This window comes from Chlorocebus sabaeus, chromosome 1, assembly GCF_047675955.1.
Source record: "Chlorocebus sabaeus isolate Y175 chromosome 1, mChlSab1.0.hap1, whole genome shotgun sequence".
Taxonomy (NCBI): Eukaryota; Metazoa; Chordata; class Mammalia; order Primates; family Cercopithecidae; genus Chlorocebus; species Chlorocebus sabaeus.
Window position 1 is genome coordinate 56,467,306 of NC_132904.1, and position 22,167 is coordinate 56,489,472.

A 22,167-nucleotide genomic window follows, 5' to 3' on the forward strand; every position below is an offset into this window, starting at 1 on the left:
TAGTTAGAAAAAAAAATAGCCAGGTGTGGTGGTGGTGCACATGTAGACCATAGTCTCAGCTATTTGTGAGACTGAGGTGGGAGGATCATTTTAGCCCAGGAGATCGAGGCCACAGTGAACCATGATTGTGCCACTGCACTCTAGCCTGGGCAACAGAGCAAGAACAATTTCAATTATATATATATATATATATATATATATAATATATATATATATATATAATATTATATATATATACATTATATATATATATTATATATATACACACACACACTTGAAATATGTATATAAAATATATGTTTATACAATTAAAAAACATGTAAGCATGATTTCTTAAAATACTTTAAAAATATATGATGTAATATAGGAGTAAATATTCATTTGTTTCCCTCTCAACAATGTCCAAGTGGTCTCAGCAATGTGATTTTGAGTGGAAAAAAGTAAGTCCCAAGGAATGAAACCCTTTTTATCAAGTTAAAAGAACTAAAACAAAAAATATTCCTCCCCACTTTTTTTTTTTCCAGACAGGGCCTTGCCCTGTTACCCAGGCTGGCATGCCCACTTCAGCCTCTAACTCCTGGGCTCAAGTGATCCTTCTGCCTTAGCCTCCTGAGTAGCTGAGATTACAGGCATGCACCATCATGTCCAGCTAATTAAAGAAAATATTTTTGTAAAGCAGGGGTATCCCTGTATTGCCCAGGCTGATCTCAAACTCCTGAGCTCAAGTGATCCTCTGGCCTCATCCTCCCAAAGTGCTAGGATTACAAGCTTGAACCACCTCACCTGGTCAATATTCCTTTTTGAATACACATGGTTGTGATAAAATATATATATAAAACGAAAGCAAAGGAATGTTAATCACAAGATTTTGGATAGCAGTCACCTCAGGTGATGGGAGGCAGGAAGACAAGATGGAGGAAAACTAGGTGTATGGATGCAAGTTATTGTTTGTTTTCTAGTTTTCTTGTTTTGTAGTTGTGTGGTTTAGAATACACTAAGTGGAAGGCTCAGCTATACCTCTCACTAGAAATTCTTGGCAGGCAGTTGGAAATGCACTTCTGGAATAAGGGTAAATTCATTAATTTCTCAAACCATTTTCTCCTGAAGAATAGGAATATTAATACCAAAGCCTTATCTACCTCATAGTTACTATACTTCTAGAAAAAAAAAATCACTGAGGTGATTTTGTTAGGAAAAACATGAAAGTGGTACACAGTTGACTGCTTTACTTATTATCGTGACATTCTGCTCCCTTGGACTCATTGAAACACTTCAGGACAGTTTGGTGATTTTATTGGGTGCTTTCAGTCCTCTTTGGGTATCTAAAACTTACATCATATCTTTTCTTACTATAATTTACATTGATTGTTAGTCATGTAAAGGTAAAAGGTAATATAGTCAAGGCTGGGCACAGTGGCTCACACCTGTAATCTCAGCACTTTGGGAGGCTGAGGCAGAGGGATCACTAGAATCCAGGAGTTCAACACCAGCTTGGGCAACATAGTGAGACTCCTCTACAACAACAAAAAATAATAATAAAATAAATTAAGGTAATAATTGAGATTATCCATGGTTAAGTGAGTAAACAAAATGGGAAAAATAACTTGCTTTCTCCTCCCATTCTCTCATTCCCTCTCACTAAAGATAACCATCATTAAGTCTTTTACGTATGCTTTAAAAAACATTCTGTACATTTTTATTAGATGCTTTACACAAATGGGTTCATATTATGCAACTATTTTCACTTAATATAGAGGGAAGATTTTCTTAAAAAAATAGAAAAACATTACATGCTCATGGATTGGAAGAAACAGTATCATTAAAATGACCATACTGCCCAAAGCAATTTACAGATTCACACTATTCCTATCAAATTACCAATGAAATTCTTCGCAGAACTAGAAAAATCTATTTTAAAGTTCATATGGAACCAAAAGAGAGCCCAAATAGCCAAAGCAATCCGAAGCAAAAAGAACAAAGCTGGAAGCATCATGCTACCCAACTTCAAACTATACTACAGGGCTACAGTAACCAAAACAACATGGTATGGGTACAAGAACAGACACATAGACCAATGGAACAGAATAGAGAGCCCAGAAATAAGGCCTCACACCTGTGACCATCTGAACTTCAACAAAGCTGACAAAACCAAGCAATGGGGAAAGGACTTTCTATTCAATAAATGGTGCTGGGATAACTGGCTAGCCATATGCAGAAGATTGAAACTGGATCCCTTTCTTACACCATGTACAAAAATGAGGTCAAGGTGGATTAAATACTTAAATGTAAACCCAAAACTATAAAATCCCTGGAAGACAATCGAGGCAATACCATCCTGGACATAAGTACCAGCAAAGATTTCATGAGGAAGATGCCGAAAGCAATCACAACAAAAGCAAAAAAAATGACGAGTGGGATTTAATTAAACTAAAGAGCTTCTGTATAGTACAAGAAACTATCAACAGAGGAAACAGCCCACAGAATGGGAGAAAATATTTGCAAACTATGCATCTGACAAAGGTCTAATATCCAGCGTCTAAAAGGAACTTAAATTCACAAGAAAAAACCAACCTCATTAAAAAGTAGGCAAAGGACATGAACAGACGCTTTTCAAGATTGGGCATATACGCAGTCAACAAGCATATGAAAAAAAGCTCAGTATCACTGATCATTAGAGAAATTCAAATCAAGACCACAATGAGATACCAGCTCACACCAGTCAGAATGGCTATTACCAACAAGTAAAAAAAATAACAAATGCTGGTGAGGCTGTGGAGAAAAGGGAACAATTATACACTGTTGGTGGAGTGTAAATTGTTAATAGTTCAACCATTGTGGGAAGCAGTGTGGCGATTCCTCAAAGAGCTAAAAACAGAACTACCATTTATCTCAGCAATCCCATTACCGGCTATATACCCAGAGGAATATAAATCAGTCTTCCATAAACACGTATGCACATGAATGTTCATTGCAGCGCTATTCACAATATCATAGACATGGAATCAGTCTAAATGCCTATAAATGACAGATTGGATAAAGAAAATGTGGTACATATACACCATGGAATTCTATGCAGCCATAAAAAAGAATAAGATCATGTCTTTTATGGGAACATGGCTGGAACTAGAGGCTGTTATCTTCAACAAACTAATGTGAGAACAGAAAACCAAATAGCACATGTTCTCACTTACAAGTGGGAGCTAAATGATGAGAACTCATGGATACAAAGAGGGGAACAACAGACACTGGGACTACTTGAGGTTGGGAGGAGGGAGAGGACTGGAAAAAAATAACTATTGGATAGTAGGCTTAGTAACTAGGTGACAAAATAATCTGTACAACAAACCCCAGTGACATGATTTTACCTGTATAAGAAACCTGCTCATGTACCCATGAACCTAAAAAAAGTTAAAAATTAAAAAAATTAAAAAAAAAATTAAAAACCAACATTGTATTCCAAACTATAAATTCTTTTGTAAATAGTCCCTGTGAATATTTAAATTGTTTCATATCTTTTCTGTTACATCATAGTACAACAGATGTTCTTGTAAATATGTGTTTGCATACTGTGCCAGTTTATATAAGATACATTTTTAACAGTGGAATTACTGGCCAGAGAGAATGTGCATTTTACATTTTGATCAATTATTGCTAATTTACCTTCTCATAAAAAGCAAGTAAGTGAGAGTGCTTGTTCCCCCACACCCTCACCCACACAGGAAATATCAAACTTAAATTTTTGTCTATCTATTAGGTGAAAATTGGCACCACATTGTTTTGACTTGGATTTTATTTTGTGAAGTTGGCCGTTCTTTTATATGTTTTTAAAAAAAAGTGTTCCATTTTTCTATTGAAAAAATTTACTCCTAGGAACATTACAAAATAAACTATTCTAGCTCCTTGCAAAAACAGAGAATGGTGACTGCATGCTAAAGATCCACAATGTTTCCTTTAGCTTTGCTGATTTGGGTTCATACCATCTCACCCCAGCTCATACATGTCATTCATTCATTTATTTTAAAGTGCTTATTAAGTACTTACTGTTTACAAAGCACTGATAGGCACTATCCCTTAAAAGGCAGTATTTTTTAGATGAGGAAATGGGATTGGGTCTCCATTATGGGCCTGTCTACTAAAGGATTAAATTCAAGTCTTAGTATTCAAGCAGTTCTTCTCTTCCCTGAGTTTCATTTTTCTAGTTGTTCAATATTAAATGAATAGTCTCAACTATCTGTTGGTTAAGCAAGTGGAAATTTATCCAAAAGGCTGGGTCTCTACCTGTGATAGCTTCAGATGATCAAACTATTGCTACTGCTTTCTTGTCATTTGTTATTTTGTAATTGATGAGTTCAGTATTTGATCACCTAGATGCAGCCAGTAAAAGGAGTTCAGAGGTTAGTGTTCTGATGGTGAGGTGACATATACATCTACAGTGTCTGCCCTAACAGTTCTACCCCAGTTTTGTTTGGTTGCTTCATTTGTAATTTCTGTTGAACTAGAAGGTTCGTGATACATTGTTGTGGACCACTTATTATTGGTTAGTCCCAAGTATCTGATACAATTTATCCTTCAACTGCTAGCAAGCAAGAAGTAGGTGGTATAGTAAGTTATCAGATGGACTCTAGACAACAGGGAAAGCCTGGACTCTATACCACCTAGTCCAGGCTTGATATTGCAAGTGAGTATAGGAGGCAAAGAGCTAAAAATTTCCACATAGGAAATAGGATAACACTCTTATTCTGGATCCTTTGCTTTTCTCCACAGTCTCTATAGAATGAGAAATAGGGTCATTTATTTAAGTACGAAGACAGTCTCCTTTAGACACGTAGAATATCAGCTACCAAGCTCTTGGGTGTATGTGTATGTGAACCAGGCATTTGAAAGATTGCTAGAGCCGGGCGCGGTGGCTCAAGCCTGTAATCCCAGCACTTTGGGAGGCCGAGACGGGCGGATCACGAGGTCAGGAGATCGAGACCATCCTGGCTAACATGGTGAAACCCCGTCTCTACTAAAAATACAAAAAACTAGCCGGGCGAGGTGGCGGGCGCCTGTAGTCCCAGCTACTCCGGAGGCTGAGGCAGGAGAATGGCGTAAACCCGGGAGGCGGAGCTTGCAGTGAGTGAGATCCGGCCACTGCAGTCCAGCCCGGGCTACAAAGCAAGACTCCGTCTCAAAAAAAAAAAAAAAAAAAAAAGATTGCTAGAGATGCAGATTCAAAATAATATAGGCAATCCTTGCTTTGTACAGTAGTGTAGGACAGTAAAAACAGGTTGAAACTGAAAAAAAATGATCTCAATAATCAATGTGAAAAGTTATGATTGTTTCATGCCCTTTACATTTTTGTCAAAATATTAGTACCTCTCTGTTAGTTATAAATATATAGGGAAATGAGACAAAAGTAAAGCTGATGTTCATTTAGTACACTGTAATTTAGAATGTTAGAAATATTGAGAATTAAAGTGTCTTTTTAAATAAAATACTTAAGATTCATTTAAATAGTACTTACCTTCTTCTTACCACATAACTTATAAGACAGAGGGAGGATCCTTTTTGTGCCTTGGCAAATACTCTGTCGAATGGTGGTAGTGTCAGCATTCCCAGTCAGCGATTTCTTCTATTACTCCATTCATATTTTATTCGGTTTTCACTTTCAGCATATCACTTTTATTTTCTTTACTGCACTTTCATCTTTGTTGGCTAATTCCCTGGGAGAAAAGGAAGCAACACAACTACACACTTTGCTGTCTGTGTGTGGACTGAATAGCAGATGCCCAATGTCTGATCACCAATAGCCTTTGAGAGAAGTGACAAAATTGGTCACTGATCATGATATGCGTTTGTTTGCTTTGTGGACTGAAGAACTAGCAGTGCAGTTTGAACTTTATGGAGTTTTAGTTCATATACCATATTGACTGAAATTTAAACTCTGCTCTTGGGGGACTAATGCTGTTTAAGTAAATTATAACTGAAATTCAGGCATATCAGGACTGTGCAGAGCAAGAACTGCCTAAATAAATGAGCTGTCACATCATATTGGTTGCATATGAGTTCTGTAGTAATTATAATTTTGTTGGACATGATGATTTTGCAATGAAGTCACTCTTTTTAAGGCTTCTTAGAGGTGACTTACAGAATGTAAATGTTTGCTTTGGTATCTACATCGAGGTAAGCTAGATTATGCTGTGATAACAAATGACATCCAAATCTCAGTGCTGTTAGTACCTTCCATGGCCAATTGACTCGGGGGAGAGGAGGAGGTTCTGTTTCACTTTGTCCTTACTCAGGAACCCAAGCTGAGGGAGACTCCATCTCTATGCTTCTGTAATTACCAGTTCAGGAATTGGAAACATGATTAATTGCATACTATCTCTTTAAGTTTTCACCCAGAAGTGATACATACAGTTTCCAATCATGAATCACTGGCTAAAGTAAGGCACATGGTCACGTCCCAAAGAGGATAGAGAAGTGAAATTCTACCATGAGCCTAGAAGGAAGAAATGTTGGGCAAGTAGCCTTAATCACTACCACAGTTTCCAAAGACTTAACCTGGGGAGGGCTTTTCAGGGAGGAGCCACTGCGGACTGGGATTGCAGACTTAGATGTGTCAAATTGTCAGTTTCTGCTAGTGAAAGAATCAAGTTGAGGCAAAGTTGTATGTACTTGCATTCTAGGAGTCTGGTCACTGATTTTATGAAAATTAAGTTAGAGGTCAGAATGAGGCCAAGAAATTGTAAGAGAGGAGAGATGGATCATAGGGACCAAGCAGAGCCCTGGAGAGCAGAACCCCTTCAGATGAGTGCTCTGAGACAATCTACCATTCTACATGATTTCAACTCTTTAATGGTTACTGTCGCTGAGCCACTGTCTGTTTTCACTTGAGTTGACTACATAATTGGGAGTTCTGAGATACCTGACAGAAATGAATCTTAAATTGAACCTTCAAGGAAATGTAGGCTCTTGCTATGGACTGGCAGGAAGAAATGGCAAGGGCATTCTAGAAGTAAGTAGGTAAGGGAGGAACAAGTGCAAAACCAGCGTGAGATGTAATGGGATGCTATGAACATGGTAGGAGTACTGAGCTTCTTAAAACAAGGGAACAAAGAACCACAGGGAATTAATTGCATAGTGATCCTCATTTAGTTATTAGCATTCCACATTTAGTGTTTGTCTATGTCTTTAGCCACAAATACATTAAACTCAACAAGTCCTCAACAGTGTATTCAGATAGGTACCTTAAAATACCCTGTCTCGTGGTTTTCTATGTCACTGATGCTAAACTTTTCAATACATCCATATACCAGAGTAATTTAGAATCACTTCATAGCTCTGCCCACACCTGAACTTCTCATTTTAATCTAAATGTGATCCATTTTTTTGGTCTAAATTTTTTCTAACAGTATGAGGTAAGAACAAAAATATTTAAGACACGCCTAATCAAGCAGGAGCTATTTGAGCTTGCATTCATGTATTTCTCAGCACATTACATAGGATATTCTATTTGGGAAAATACGGTTAATATAAAATGGTCAATTTTGGTATGTATCATCATATGCCGGGATAAGAACACTGTGCCAAGTCAGTTATAATCAAATGACCACATTATATTTAAATCTTCCAGACAGGTAAGGGATTTCAAATTAAGTACTTATATTCTTAGACATAGTGCTTGACTAGTTGACTGAATTTAGATTTTTTTTTTTCCTAGATATTTGGATGTTGTATAGACTTCTCCTTAGCACTGGACCCACTGGCCTTTGGCCAACTTCTTTAGTTCTTTCAACCTCTCTCTCAATTTTCTAAGAACAGCACTATAGGGGGTATTTGGGTTCCAGGAAATTGCCCTGTGTAGTGTTCTTTGCACAAGCATGCTGCATTGTTCTTTCAAGCCTGAATATTTCCCCTCTTAACTTGGACCTATTACAAGTGATATCATGCAATGAGTGTGAGCCATGTCAGTACAGGGAGTGTACTCCAGTGGTCATCAGAAGTTTTCATATTTATTCAGCATTATAATCTTTTCCATGTGACTGTTACTGAATTTGGGAGACTATCTCGCTAAATGATGTAGGTATCATCTCAATTATCTAAGCTGTTTATAACACCAAAAATTGATTGTCAATATTAGGGCAATAAACTTTCTTCCGTGAGACCAACCAATGTATTAGAGATGATGAAAGAATGGAAAAATAACCCAGAAAGTGATGAGGAAAACACAACAGAAGAGAAGAGTAATCCGTCCACTGAAGAAAAGTTGAAAAGTTACCAACTCTGGGGAAATGTCCGTGATGCCAATTACACTTCAGATGAAGAGGAGGAAAAACAGGTAGGAAGAATCATTGCTGCATTTCTCCAAAGTGTAAAATACCCTCACTACACCTGGAACATTTTTTTGCAAATCTGTCTTTTTGTTGTTAGTTTGTAACAAAGGTCGAGCATTATATAGCAAGTAAAGTTCTTTCTGTTTTGTAAGGCTAGCACGATTTAGTGATGTGGCCTACATGTTTATTTTAAGGTTGATGATTATGTAGGGCAGGTGTCTGCAAACTTTTTGTATAAGGGAACAAATAGTAAATATTTTAGGCTTTGTGAGCCATAGTAGTCTCTGTCACAACTACTCATCTCTGACATTGTAGTGTGAAAACAGCCATAGACCACAAATGAATGAGTGTGGCCATGTTCCGACTCAACTATTTTTTTCCCCCAAAACAGATGGCATGCCAAATTTGGCCCAAGGATCAAAATTAATAATTTTTGTACTCTACCAGACTATAGAATTTGGAATAGGTCTGTGTATTACATAGAAAATGATCATCATTACATTATTCAGTTATTTTTGTCTGAATTTATGGTAACAAAAACTTTTTATATAGGTTTATTATTTTACCTTATTAGTTCTGAATACAGTTTTATTCTTTTTCATGAATAGAATTGAATAACATTTTGATTGGTTCTAGGTTGTGGTCTGTTAGCTGGATATCCTGACAAAGTTTACCCAAAGCTCCCCTTCCCTGCTTTCTTGTTTGTTTCTGCATTTGCAGAAAATTTCTCTGTATGTGTTTGTTCTCCTTCCTGTCTTGAAATCTAATGAACATATCTTAACTATTATTTAATAATTGAGCATCCTGCCAGCAGGGGCTGTGTTCACCTCAGGATAGCTAGGCTTCTGGTGAGGAGTCGCTGGTTTCTGATTCTGTGATGCCTAGAATTAGGCAGAGTGCAGAGAGGGACTGCCAGGGTAAATCCTGGACCAGACTCAGGGAGGTGCAGCATTGCTGGCCTACACCCCTCCCTGCCAAGAATCCTCTCAGTAACTTACAGAAAGGGACATGGTAGCATGATCTATTCATTGATTTTTATTTAGTGGTTGAGAACTTCATTACTTTATAGCAAATGTTCAGATAATAAGCATAGCATAATGATTTAGGTATTTTGAGATGATAATATTTTTACCATAATGTAGACATAAGCTGATTGAATTCTTTTTCCTCTCTAGTGCGTTAACAACTCCTGCGATGCTTAGCTCTTGTGTGTATTTTATATTCTCCTTAAAAATAATATCATAAAATTCCATGTTTGCATTTCTTATTGAACATAGTTTGAAGATTTTTGTTGACTGACTTGGCATTTTATTCATACATATGCACACACCTACTTACACATATACATGTATACGCGTATACTCACATATTCTTACACATACATATGTACGTCTACATATACTCACATATGTATGATTATACACACGTTTTGTGGACTTGAGTTGTATTTATCACTGCATATAACATAAAATATGCTTGTGAACCAAATGTCTTCCATTCCCTTTTCCATTGCCGTGTCACACTTTTCCCCTCCCACTCTTCCAGCTGCCCCTGCAAGTCACAAATTAATGAAACTTACTATGTGAATCAACTAGGGAACAGAAGAATTGGAATTTGAATTGTTTGTGGATGCTAGAACTAAACCAGTCGGTTGAAATTTCAAGAATACAGAGATGGTGAGAATATTGGTTGATATTTTAGGAATGTAGGTTTCATCTACAGGAAAAATTTTTCCATAGTCAGAATTCACCAGCAATGGAAAAAGGCTGGGCCATGGATAACAAACCTTCCACCTCCCCATCATTGGAAGTATTCAAGCAGACTCTGGAAGGCTACTTGTTATAAATGCCATAACAGGAATTCTTGCAAGGTGGGTAGAGCTTGTCCTCCCTTGATGTCCTCTAAGGAACTTTCCCATGCTTAGATTTGGGAATTTCTCAAAAGCCAGGGTAATCACACCTTTCGAAAAAATGGCAGAGCTCTTGGAAAACTAGCAGAGAGAATAAGTGAGGATGTGTTAAAAACAAAAACAAAAGCAAAAGCACTTGAACTCAGCACCTTCCTCCTTCCCTAAATAATGGTCCCTTGGTTCCAAATGCCTTGGACATTATGGGAAAATGCAGTCTGCATCTCCTCTTTGTTAATATTTGGATTAAGATATCACACTACACTTGTTTTAGATTTGTTTTCAGATAGTTGGCACTTGGCAATGTCCTTTTGTTCATTTCCACCTTTGTTTGGTTATGGTATTCTGAGGACAGTAATGTTCTCTTATGTATATCTTGTTTCTCACATGCTGAGGACATCTAGATAATGTTTTGTGCTGTCGGTAATCCTCTGAATTCCCTAAGACAAAGCCTTTATCAGCTTTACTGGATAGACTCGACTTTCACTCCTGCAATAGCATTTGCTCATCTTCTGATGAGACACTTGGCAGACCACTGCTTATTGCAGTAGTGTGCCTTTTAACATTAGGTCCTTAATGATTCCTGATAAATGCTATCATGCTTTCATTATTCATAAGCTCAGAAAACAATTAGAGAGAAATGAATGTCCATAATTAAAGTGTACCTTCCCATAACCGTGGAGGAAGGGACTGGAATCTCTAGATGCAATACAAGTATATTTGCATTATTGAGTTCTTGCTTTGTAATGGAGAAACCTCCTAATTGTAAAATTGTTTAACACAGTCTTGAATGAATTTGTTTAATGAAAATAGAAGATTTTCAGGCCAGGCACGGTGGCTCACACCTGTAATCCCAGCACTTTGGGAGGCCCAGATGGGTGGATCACCTGAAGTCAGTAGTTTGAGACCAGCCTGGACAACATGGCAAAACCCTGTCTCTACCAAAAATACAAAAATTAGCTGGGCATGGTGGCACTCGCTTATAATCCCAACTACTCAGGAGGCTGAGGCAGGAGAATCGCTTGAACCCAGGAGGCAGAGGTTGCAGTGAGCCGAGATCATGCCGCTACACTCCAGCCTGGGCGACGGAATGAGACTCCATCTCAAAAAAAAAAAAAAAAAGAAAGAAAAAAGGAAAGAAAAGAAAATAGATTTTTGTCATTATTTTCTTTTGTGATAATTTTTCCTTGACTGAAAACCTAGTTGTTACAGTATTGTAGGAGGTAGTACATGTAGCAGTTGCTTTATCTAGGCTAGAAAGTAGAAAGGTATGGTGGTTTAGAAACTTTGAAAAATTATTTTGAGAAATGATATGTGTTCATAAAACATTTTTTCAAAGACAAGAAATATTGACATTTAAATAACATTGAAATTTAATACTTTGGTATGTTGATAATGTTTCTGTGAGGAAAAACTTAAGTTTTCATGATATTTTAGTGAGTAGGATAAAAATTTTCTTTTCCTGAAAATTACATTTTAGCTTTCTGAGTCCATGAGAACTAACTGTCATATGAAAATGTGACGGTACTTGCACAGTTGTGGCATACTTCCATATCTCAGTATTGAAGCATTGCAATATGGCATATGTGCCCAAGCACAGCCCTTAAAATATTGTAATAGTTAAAAGTACAACTTCGGATCTAGGCTGCCTGGATTCAGATTCTGGCTTCACCACTTACAAGCTTTACGGTGTTCAGCAAGTCTCTAGGCCTCCATTTTCTCATCTATAAAATAGGGATAATAATCTCACCAACTAAGGGCTAGGTGAAATCATGCATGTAACACTCTTGGCACATGGTAAGTACTTATTAATGTTAGCCATTAATACTTTCATTATTACTGAAAATGTATATAGAATATTATTAAAATTGCGTATGTTTTCCTGGTTGTATCAAGGCTCCTTTGGGTATAAGTGTGGGAATAAACTAGTAAACAAACCAAGACATTTCATTTTCAAAAGTGATAATGTGCTGCTTCTAACCTCAATTTGCTCTCTGAGTTTGGTGAGTTTCCTAGGGTACTGTGGTAGATTGGATTCTTGTTTCCAATTAATTATTCCTTTCCTATAAATAATTTGTACATGCATATTCTTTGCCATGTGACTTTGCAGTTCTCTCTACTAGAACTGTTGAAGGCTATTTTCTCACCCTACTAATGTTGGTTTTGGCTGTTATTCTGGCTGATGGAATGTTAAAAGGGTGTAATGTAAGCAGAACCTTAAGAGGTGTTTGCATGATTTAGCTTGCTCTCTTCTATTTCTGTCACCTGCCATGAGAAGAGCATGCCTGCAGAAAGCCACAGGTTCTGGAATTGTGGAGATTTGTGGAACAGATCTGAATTCAGTCTAATACCTGAAGTTTAGCCTACCACAACCAAACTCTGCAATTAATTGAGAAAAATAAATACTTGCTGTTACAAGATACTGAGATTTTTGCAGTTGTTTGTTGTGTGGTTGTGCAGAAAAGAGTTAACATAGGTGGCCTAAACTGCTATCCTTCAAAAGACCTATTTATTTGCAAGGTTGACCCTTGGCTCATTTCTGGGAACTTAGCTAATTTTGTCTAAACTATTTGTGCAAACAATATGGTTTATGCTGAATAACTACTTTCCTTCTGGGAATCTGGGATTTGGGTAGGTGCTAGGCAGAGGCTGCCTGTGTGACCATGGGTGCTGAGTCTCCAATGGGCTTCCATAGTTGGCAACATTTCACACATGCTGTCACAACTAATTGCAGGCGGAATTAAGCATATCCTCTGCAACTCCCCTGGGAGAAGACACTTGGAAGCTTGCTCGTGGTTTCTCTTGGATTTAGCCTGAAGTGCCTTTTCCTTTTGCTGGTTGGGTTTTGCATCCTTGCACTGTAATAAGTCATAGCCATGAGTACAAATATAAGTGTTAAGTCCTGTGAATCCTCCCAGTGACTTGTCGAACCTGGGGGTGATTGTGGGGACCTCTCAAACATAGTTGAATAACTACTGCAATAGTAGACTAATACAGGTACAAATAACTAGTTGTGCTAACATTAATCTTGACCTGTTATTTGATCTAATGCTGCTTGCAATGCGAGTTGCTGGCCTGGATTCATAGGCTCCCATAAACAATGCTTTTGTTCTAAAGGAATATTTTGTCCCTACTTCTACTCCCACACAAGAGCTTTTTGTATAAGGCTTAGGTTTTACCACAGGCTTAACCAGATTCCCATTGTTGCAAAGATGTATTAGTGAATCCTTTAAATCACTTCCCTTTCTTCCCAAGCCTGACTTTTGCTTAGCTCCCCTTAGGGCCTATAGCTGTTTGGCTATGCTATGCATATCCTTTCTCTATGGAAAACCAACCCATCGTGTTGGGTTATAACAAGTATTGCTTCAATTCCAAATGTATTAATTTGGGCCCATTTATCTCTTACCCTACCTTTATGCTATAAGTGTTACATGTTACACCTACATAATTATAAACCCCACAAAATAGTGATATAATTTTTGCTTTAAATTGTCATGTATGTTTTCAAGAAATTAAGACAAAAAATTTCTTGTATTTATCCAGATAGTTATCATTTCTGATACTCTCCTTTTTTCTTAACTTTTGATCATTTTTTTGATGAAGTATCTGTGGAAGTTTGAAATGTTCTTTGCTTATATGTATTGTGTCACTTTTCTCTGGATGCTTTCAAGGTCATCTCTTTATCTTTGATTTTCAGCAGTTTAACAATGCTATTGCTAAGCATGTTCTTCTTCACATTTATCCTGCTTGGGGTTTGCTGAGCTCCATGAATCTGTAAATTTGTACCTTTAGCCACATTTTGGAAGTTTTGTCATTATCTTTTCCTTTATTTTCTGAGACTCCAATTACTCATATATTAGACAGTTTGATATCATTCTATAGATTCCTGAGACACTATCCATTTTTTAATCTTTTTTTCTATTCTTTACATTGGATGCTTTCTGTTGATCTATCTTCAGGCTTACTGGCTCTTAATGACTTAATGCCAATACATTGAGAAGTTTATATGAAATGGTCAAATTTCTTTTAAAAGTACAAAAACAGTTACACAAAAATAGAAAATCTGAATCATTCTGTATTTATTTTTAAAATCATATCTGTCATAAGGAACTTTCCTAAAAAGAAAACTTTATTCCCAAATGATTTCACTGTCTAATTCTTCTAAATATTTAAAGAAGAAATAAGAGAAAACTTACACATAAACTCTTGAGAATATTTCTCAACTCATTTATAAGGCATGTTTGCCTTACAAATAACAATACTTAAAAATGACAAGGATGTTACAAGAAAATTGTTAGCCAATATCTCTCATAAATTATAGTCATAAAAATTTCAAGTGATATTAGCAAACTGAATCTAGAAATATATAAAAGAATAGCATATCATAATTAAGTGTTTGCAGTATATTCCGGGAGTGCAGGTTTGGATTAACATCCAAAAATCAACCAACATAATTCACTATATATAGATAAAGGAGAAAGCTATATAATCATCTCAATGATTTTGGGAAAAGCATTTGATAAAATTCAACACTAAAACATGAGAAAATTCCTCAGCAGACTAGGAATAAAAGGGAACTTCTTTTACATAATAAGAGATTTTACAAAAAAATCCAAGCAATTAGTATCATTCTTAATGGCAAAATATTGAGTGTTTTCATGCTAAAGTTAGGGGAAAGGCAAGGATGTTCTCTCTCACTAGTTTTCTTTAATATTGTACAAAAGGTTCTAGCTGATACAGCGAGGCAATGAAAAGAAATAAAATTATATATATTGTAAAGGAAGAATAAAACTGTCTGTACTTGCAGATGACATGTTTATATACATAGAAAATCCCAAGGAATCTACAAAAAGTGAATTAAAGAGGTTGCTGGATGCAAGATCTGTATATAAAAATATATTGTTATATATTAGCAATGAACAATTGGGAAATAAAATTTTAAAATACTAATTGCCACAACACATAAAACACTCAGTGAAAAATCTAACAAAATATATGCAAAATATTTATACCAAAACCATGAAATGTTGTTAAGCAAAATTGAAAAAGACTGAAATAGATGGAGAGATATACCATGTTTATGGTTTAGAATATTTGGTACTATTAAGATGTCAGTTCTCCCCAAATTAACTTACACGTTTAAACCAATCCCAGTTGAAATCTAGAACACTTGCTTTTTTGTTATAAATTGATGAGATGATTCTAAAATGTATTTGAAGATACATAAAACCTGAAACAGACAAAATAACCTAAAAAGAACAAAGTTGCAAGACTTATATGACTTGATTTCAACATTTACTACATAGATACAGTAATTAATGCAATGTGGTGTTGATAAACAAATAGATGAGTAGAACAAAATTGGGAGTCTAGAAATAGACCCATGTTTATACAGTCAGTTGATTTTTGACAGAGATTTCAAAGCAATTCGAAGGGGTAAATGACAGTCTTTTTAATAAATAATGCTAGAACAATACTAGATACATGTGAGGGAAAATGAAATTTGACCCCCTGGCTAAAACTGTACACAAAAATTAGTTCGAGAAGGGTAGAACTAAAACTAAAAGCAAAACTATAAAGCTTCTAGGATAAAACATAAGGGACTATCTTCCATCCAGCAGATAGTCAAAGATTCTTAGAACACAGACACAGAAAGCACTTTTAAAAACTGGTAAAATGGTTCCTAAAAATAAAACACATTTGCTCATCAAAAGCGTGTTAAAAAATAAGCAAGCCACAGACAGGGAGAAAATGTTTGCAATAAATATATATGACAGAGGACTTGTATGCAGAATATATAAACAACTTCTATAGCGCAATAAGGCAATTCATGTTTTAAAATAATCGGTAGACTTGAACAGACACTTCACATAGGAAGATATACAAGTAGTCAATAAGCATATGAAAAGATGCTAAACATCATTAGTCATCAGGAAAATGGAAATTAAGGCCACCGCAGGCTATCACTACATACTTTCTGGAATGGCCAAAATTTAACACTAACAAGTCCAGATATTGGCAAGGATATGGAACAACTGGAATTTCCCCACCTTGCTGGTGGGAATGCAAAATGGTACTATTCTTTCAGAATATAGTTTGGCATTTACTTTGTGTGTGTGTGTGTGTGATGGAGTCTTGCTCTGTCGCCCAGGCTGGAGTGCAGTGGCACAATCTCGGCTCACTGCAACCTCTGCCTCCTGGGTTCAAGCAGTTTTCCTGCCTCAACCTCCTGAGTAGCTGGGACTATAGGCGTGCCACCACACCCAGCTAATTTTTTGTATTTTTAGTAAAGATGGAGTTTCACCATGTTAGTCAGGATGGTCTTGATCTCCTGACCTCGTGACCCACCCACCTTGGCCTCCCAAAGTGCTGGGATTATAGGCATGAGCCACTGTGCCCGGCTGTCATTTACTTTTAAGGTTGAGCATTCACTTACCATTTATCCAGCAATCCCAAGTTCACAAAAAGATTTGTAGTGTATGTTTGTAGCAGCTCTGTATATAAGCTGCCCCAAACTGGAAACAACCGAAATATCCATTAACAGAAGAATGAGTAAACAAATTGTGGTATATCCATACAATGGAGTACTACTTGGCAAGAAAAAAGAAATGAGTTACTATTACACGGATGAATCTCAAAAACCTACATTTCAATGGCATGAGAATATACAAATTTCTGAATAAAAATTCAATTAAAACTGTTAAGCAGAAGAACTCAGATACAAGAGTACATAATGCATTCTTTTTCATGTATATGAAGTTTAGAAAAGGCAAAACTAATTTATGTTGAAGAAAGCAGAATAGTTGTGGCCCCCAGGAGAAGGTTGACTGGGTTGTGGCAAGAGAGAACTTTCTTGGTAATTGTTCTATTTATTGATTGTGGTGTTTGTTATACAGGCCTATGTGTTTGTCAAAACTCATCAAACTGTACACTTCAGATATGTTATTCTACTGTATATAGATTATACCTCAGTTACAAAGAAAAGAAACATATTTATATTTTTTTGTAATTTGCAAGTTAGATTTCATTTCTGTTGACTCCACACAAGACCCAGATCTTTATACAAGTAACCTTAGACGTCTATATATTTGGAAGTCAATTTTTCTTCTCCCTTAGCTTTTCTTTCCTTTCCTTCTTCTGAAAACCATAGGGATGTGAGAGAAGGTCAGTAGCCATTACACACAAAACTATAGCAGAAAACTTATATCAGAATTTTGTCATTTGGACCTTGTGCAGGCCTATAATTTGAATGTGTGACTCTAGAAATTGTTGCTATGGTGATAAACCACTTTACTTAAATAGCATGTATTCTACTCAAAATTCAGAGAAATGCTAACAGTTTCTAGTAATCATGCACTGGTATTAACTGGCAGGGATATGCCTAGAGCTTACAGGTTTTGCATCCATTATCACCAGACAAGTTCATCAGGTTAAAGCCATGCCAGTGAATAATGAAATATGTATAGTTAGTCCAATTTTCTTGTTACATATCTCCCCTTGCACACATGGAGCCCCCTTTTCAAGATTAATAATATGAGCTAGAGAAATTAGGCCAAGGGTACTGAATTACAAAAAGGTGAAACTGGAGGAATGCTTGTAAGGTCATCTTTTCCATCATTCTGCCTCGAATAGAACTGACTGTTCTTCAACTGTCCCAAATGGTAAGAATTTGCCAGAGATAAAGAACAATTGAAATGCTGCTTGAGGCAGCCCTTGATGTAACCGTCCTGACTGACTGCAGCACTCAGAGATGCTGTCCACCTCCACAGTGCTGAAATATGCCTCCTTCTTCATTTTATAGATTTTGATTATATATAGCCTCTTATTCTTTATCTTTTAGATTGAAGAGCACTCTTAAAAAGAAACCTTCATTCCTTAATCATATTAGAAGCCTGTCTGTAAACATTCTCTGGTCCCTTTATATCTGTTCAAGCTGGTTGCAGTGTTTCAGGTACGAATTCATCATGATTTTATAAAAGGATAGAAATTTTTTTCTTTGATTTCTAAAATGCTTTCTGATGATAGCTAGGTTTTTCTGACCAGTGTGCCATGGTACATTAGACCAGTATCTTCAAAGAACAGCCTATGGTGACTTTTAGGTCTTCTCTTGGATTGGTAAATATATGCCCAACAGTCTCATAATGATCATTTAGAATCTTTCCCCTAAGAACTAAGTATTGAAATTCCTCTGTTATCTTTCTCCCCCTTTGTACAATCTTATGGGAGCTCATCACCTTCTATTTGCTTTTCCTGACCTGGAAGATCTTATAGCCTTGGCAATTTCATTTTTCATTTCTCTGTTCTATTACTTACAAAACTATAAAATTGCATCAGTGACAGCATAGATCCCTGAGGAATCCCACCAGCTATGAGAGAAGAAAAGGAGAAACGCAAAACTTAGATAACCTATAACCCAACAAAATAAATCACTGAAAAATTAAGATTTGTTCATGTTTCTAGATAAAGCTTGGAAGCTGGAATTTGCCTTGCCCACTCCAGGAACTAAGAGGCTTGGCTCTTTGTTAAGAAAACTATGGCCTGGCCTGGAGGTCACCATGGTGGCCATTGTGCATTCGTGTTCCATTAGCATCAGAGGAATGGTTTCAATGAAGGATATTTGAGGGGAGTCTCAGACTCTTCTAGAAAAACTATTAGGATACTGCTTCCTAAACAATGGCATCCTAAACTTCATGCAACTGGAATTTAGTAAAGAGAAATGGTAAGGCACACATACACATACAGTATTTTATAAGACAAACCCATATACACAGAAGCATAAACATTTGCATATTGAGATAATCCTGGCCAACATAGTGAAACCCTGCCTCTACTAAAAATACCAAAATTAGCTGGGCATGGTGGCGCGTGCCTGTGATCCCAGCTATCGGGAGACTGAGGTAGGAGAATCACTTGAACCCGGGAGGTGGAGGTTGCAGTGAGCCAAGATTGCGTCGTTGCCCTCCAGCTTGGGCGACAAGAGCAAAACTCCATCTCAAAAAAATATATATATATATTTGCATAAAGGCAAGTAGATTTGAATTGATGTTACCAGGGTGTGAAGGAGCAAATACTGTGATTTGTTTCAGTGCAGCCAGCATTAAGCTGATTTTGGAGCTCAATTAAAATATGGATGACTGTATTAGTTTTAACATGTATTAAAACCAAATTGACAAAGAAATAAGAAAACAGGCACTCTTATATGCTACTGGTAAGATTATACATCAGTACAACTGCAGTGGAAGGCAACATGATGATATCTTTCAAAATTACAAATCCGTGTACCATTTATCCGAAGAATTTCTCTTCTAAAATATATATCCTGTAGAAAAACTTATGAATGTGCAAAGTGTCATGTGCAAAATGTGCTTGCAAAAGATTGGAAACAAACCTTAGTGTTCATTGTAAAGGGACTGGTTAAATAAATTATGGTACTTCTAAACAAGAGAATATTGCATAGCCAAAAAAGAGAATGAGGACTTTTTCTTTCTATGAATTGACATGGAATGATCTTCAAGATAATCATTAGTTGAAAAAAGTCAAGGTGTAAGAGTGTTTATAGTTGGCTACTATTTGTATGAAAGGTGGGAAGAAAGCATGTCAATAGATGAGTGTATTTGTCTGTTCTCATACTGCTAATAAAGACATACTGGATAATTTATAAAGAAAAAGAGGTTTAATGGACTCACAGTTCCACCTGGCTGGGGAGGCCTCACAATCATGGTGGAAGGCAAAGGGGGAGCAAAGATATGCTTTAGGTGGCAGCAGGCAAGAGAATGTGTGCAGGGGAACTGCCCTTTGTAAAACCATCAGATCTCGTGAGACTTATTCACTATCATGAGAACAGCACAGGAAAAACCTGCCCCTGTGATTCAGTTACCTCCCACTGGGTCCCTCCCACAACACAAGATTATGGGAGCTACAATTCAAGATAAGACTTGGGTGGGGACACAGCCAAACCATATCAATGGATTAGATTGAACCATAGGAAATTGCCATTATTAGACTGTTTTTGACCTGCAACCAATGGAAATGACAGTGGAATGACAACCATATCCATTTGGTTCCACCTAACATTTGCTTGAAGATGCATAAAATCTCTCTGAAAGTGTACACTATAAATTGACAGTATTGGTTGTCTTTGGGGGGCAGAGCTCAGTTAACTATGGGGTAAAGAGGAGATTTTGAACATTGTGAATATTAAATCATGGGGATGTACTATCTGTTTAAGAAATAAATAACTAAATTTACAAAAAAATCAATGTGGCTGAGGAAAATCATTTTCTTATCTTACTACAAAATGAAACAGAAATATCATATTTCTACACCAAAGCAACTAAACATTGTTTAGTTTTCTTTTTCCTTCCACTTTGCTAAAAGACTTTAATAATGATCTTAAGATATTGTATCCAACAAGAAAATACCAGCATCTATAGAGTTTTTGGGAAAAAGAAAAAAATTATCATCAATAATTCTGTTCACAGAGACTGTTTCTGAGTGTTTCTTCAGGAGTGACTGCAACTCCTGAAACTACTGTAATGACTCAACTACATTAACAAATGGAGCAGTGAAGAAGAATGGAACTGTTAAGCCAGATAAGAATTTAAGTACATTAAAGGAAAATGAATCTTTATTCCTGCTCGATAGAATGTTAGTTGTAGTGGACATGTTGAAAACTACTTCCTCAACAACTTGGATGATAACTCAAAATCCAAGTAGAAATGTCAAAAGAGAGAAAGTTACACTTAGATTCACCTTTTAATAGGATTTGTATGTAAAGGTAATTAAATTTTATGAATTGAAATTTTCAAGATAGGGTGTATATCTTTTAGAGACCAGCACTGTACTAAACAAAGCAACTTGTTCTCAGCCAGATGCTCTAACATCAGGGGTGTTGTATCCTCACCTTATCACTGAACATAAGGAGTTTTCAATAAAAATACAACCTATGTGAAGGAATACTAAAGAATTTTAAATATTTTCTACCTCTTAAAAGAATACACAGAAGCAACCCAGAGGTTTTCTTGGGGGAGAAAAAGAACTAGAGAAAGTGACCTTTTTACATTTCAAATTTTATACAAATTAAAATTTTAATGTGCAAAATGATTTTTAAGTATTACCTGCTCAAGAATTAGCATATGCTGGTTATAAAATCAGACACACGTGATGTTCTGAAGAGGCACACTTTAAGGGCTTTCTTCGGTAAGCAAACATCAGGTAGATTTTCTTTCCTGAAATATATATAGATTTTCTTTCTTGAAATACATAGATGCCAAAAGTCTTACAGGACCCAGACTTTTACTGCAGCCCTGGGAAGTCATAGATTCACTAGGCAAACATATATTAAGTGCTACTATTGGATATAAAACATCATTACATCACAAGAACCTGAATGATCCAGAAAACACTGCATTTATTTTGTGTTACACACCATCTTATCACACTCTTTGAAAATTGTTAACCTGATTTTTAACCCAAGTGTGCTGTGACTTTCAGGTAACCAGAGTGTTAAACTTGTGAGCTCTTTCCTCAATCATCCTGTGTAAACCAGAGCTTCCCTCTCTCTACCCCAGTGGCTTGGCCCCTGTGTTGCTTTGTAGGTCTCCTGAGACAATCTCTACTCTTTTAGAACTCTATGCTTCAGCTTCACTTAATTAAAAGTGATCACTTTAAAAATAGGCCTAAGGTCAAAACGGACCCTGCTTCCCTCATGACAGCAGGATTCAAGACCACTTCTTCCTTTACTGTGGATTGAGGTGACCTGAGAAAATACAACTGCCTCTTAAAACCCCATCTGCTTGTTTTCTACTCTAAAGCTCACATAGTACTTTCGTGGCCACACTTTCTCTTCATTCTCATGGTAACCTCTTGTGGCAAATGTGCAAATATTATTTGCCTCCACTTAAGGGCAAGGAACAGAGAGGCTCAAAGAGGTCCATAGTTGTG

The 22,167-nt window shown here is 36.5% G+C and overlaps 1 protein-coding gene across 12 annotated transcripts in view; it reads left to right on the forward strand.

The window, feature by feature from the left end:
* Positions 1-22,167, forward strand: part of STK33 (serine/threonine kinase 33) — a 270,185-nt gene that overhangs the window by 197,653 nt on the left and 50,365 nt on the right. For 10 of the 12 annotated variants that reach the window (XR_012093837.1, XR_012093833.1, XR_012093836.1 and 7 more), the window contains one exon: positions 8,126-8,323. The exons of the other annotated variants lie outside the window; for them this stretch is intronic. Coding sequence is in view for 5 of the 10 variants with exons in the window: in XM_008007639.3 (XP_008005830.3) it covers positions 8,126-8,323 (198 nt within the window). In the remaining 5 variants the exon portion in view is untranslated. The remainder of the gene's footprint in view (positions 1-8,125; positions 8,324-22,167) is intronic. 12 annotated transcript variants of the gene reach the window in all.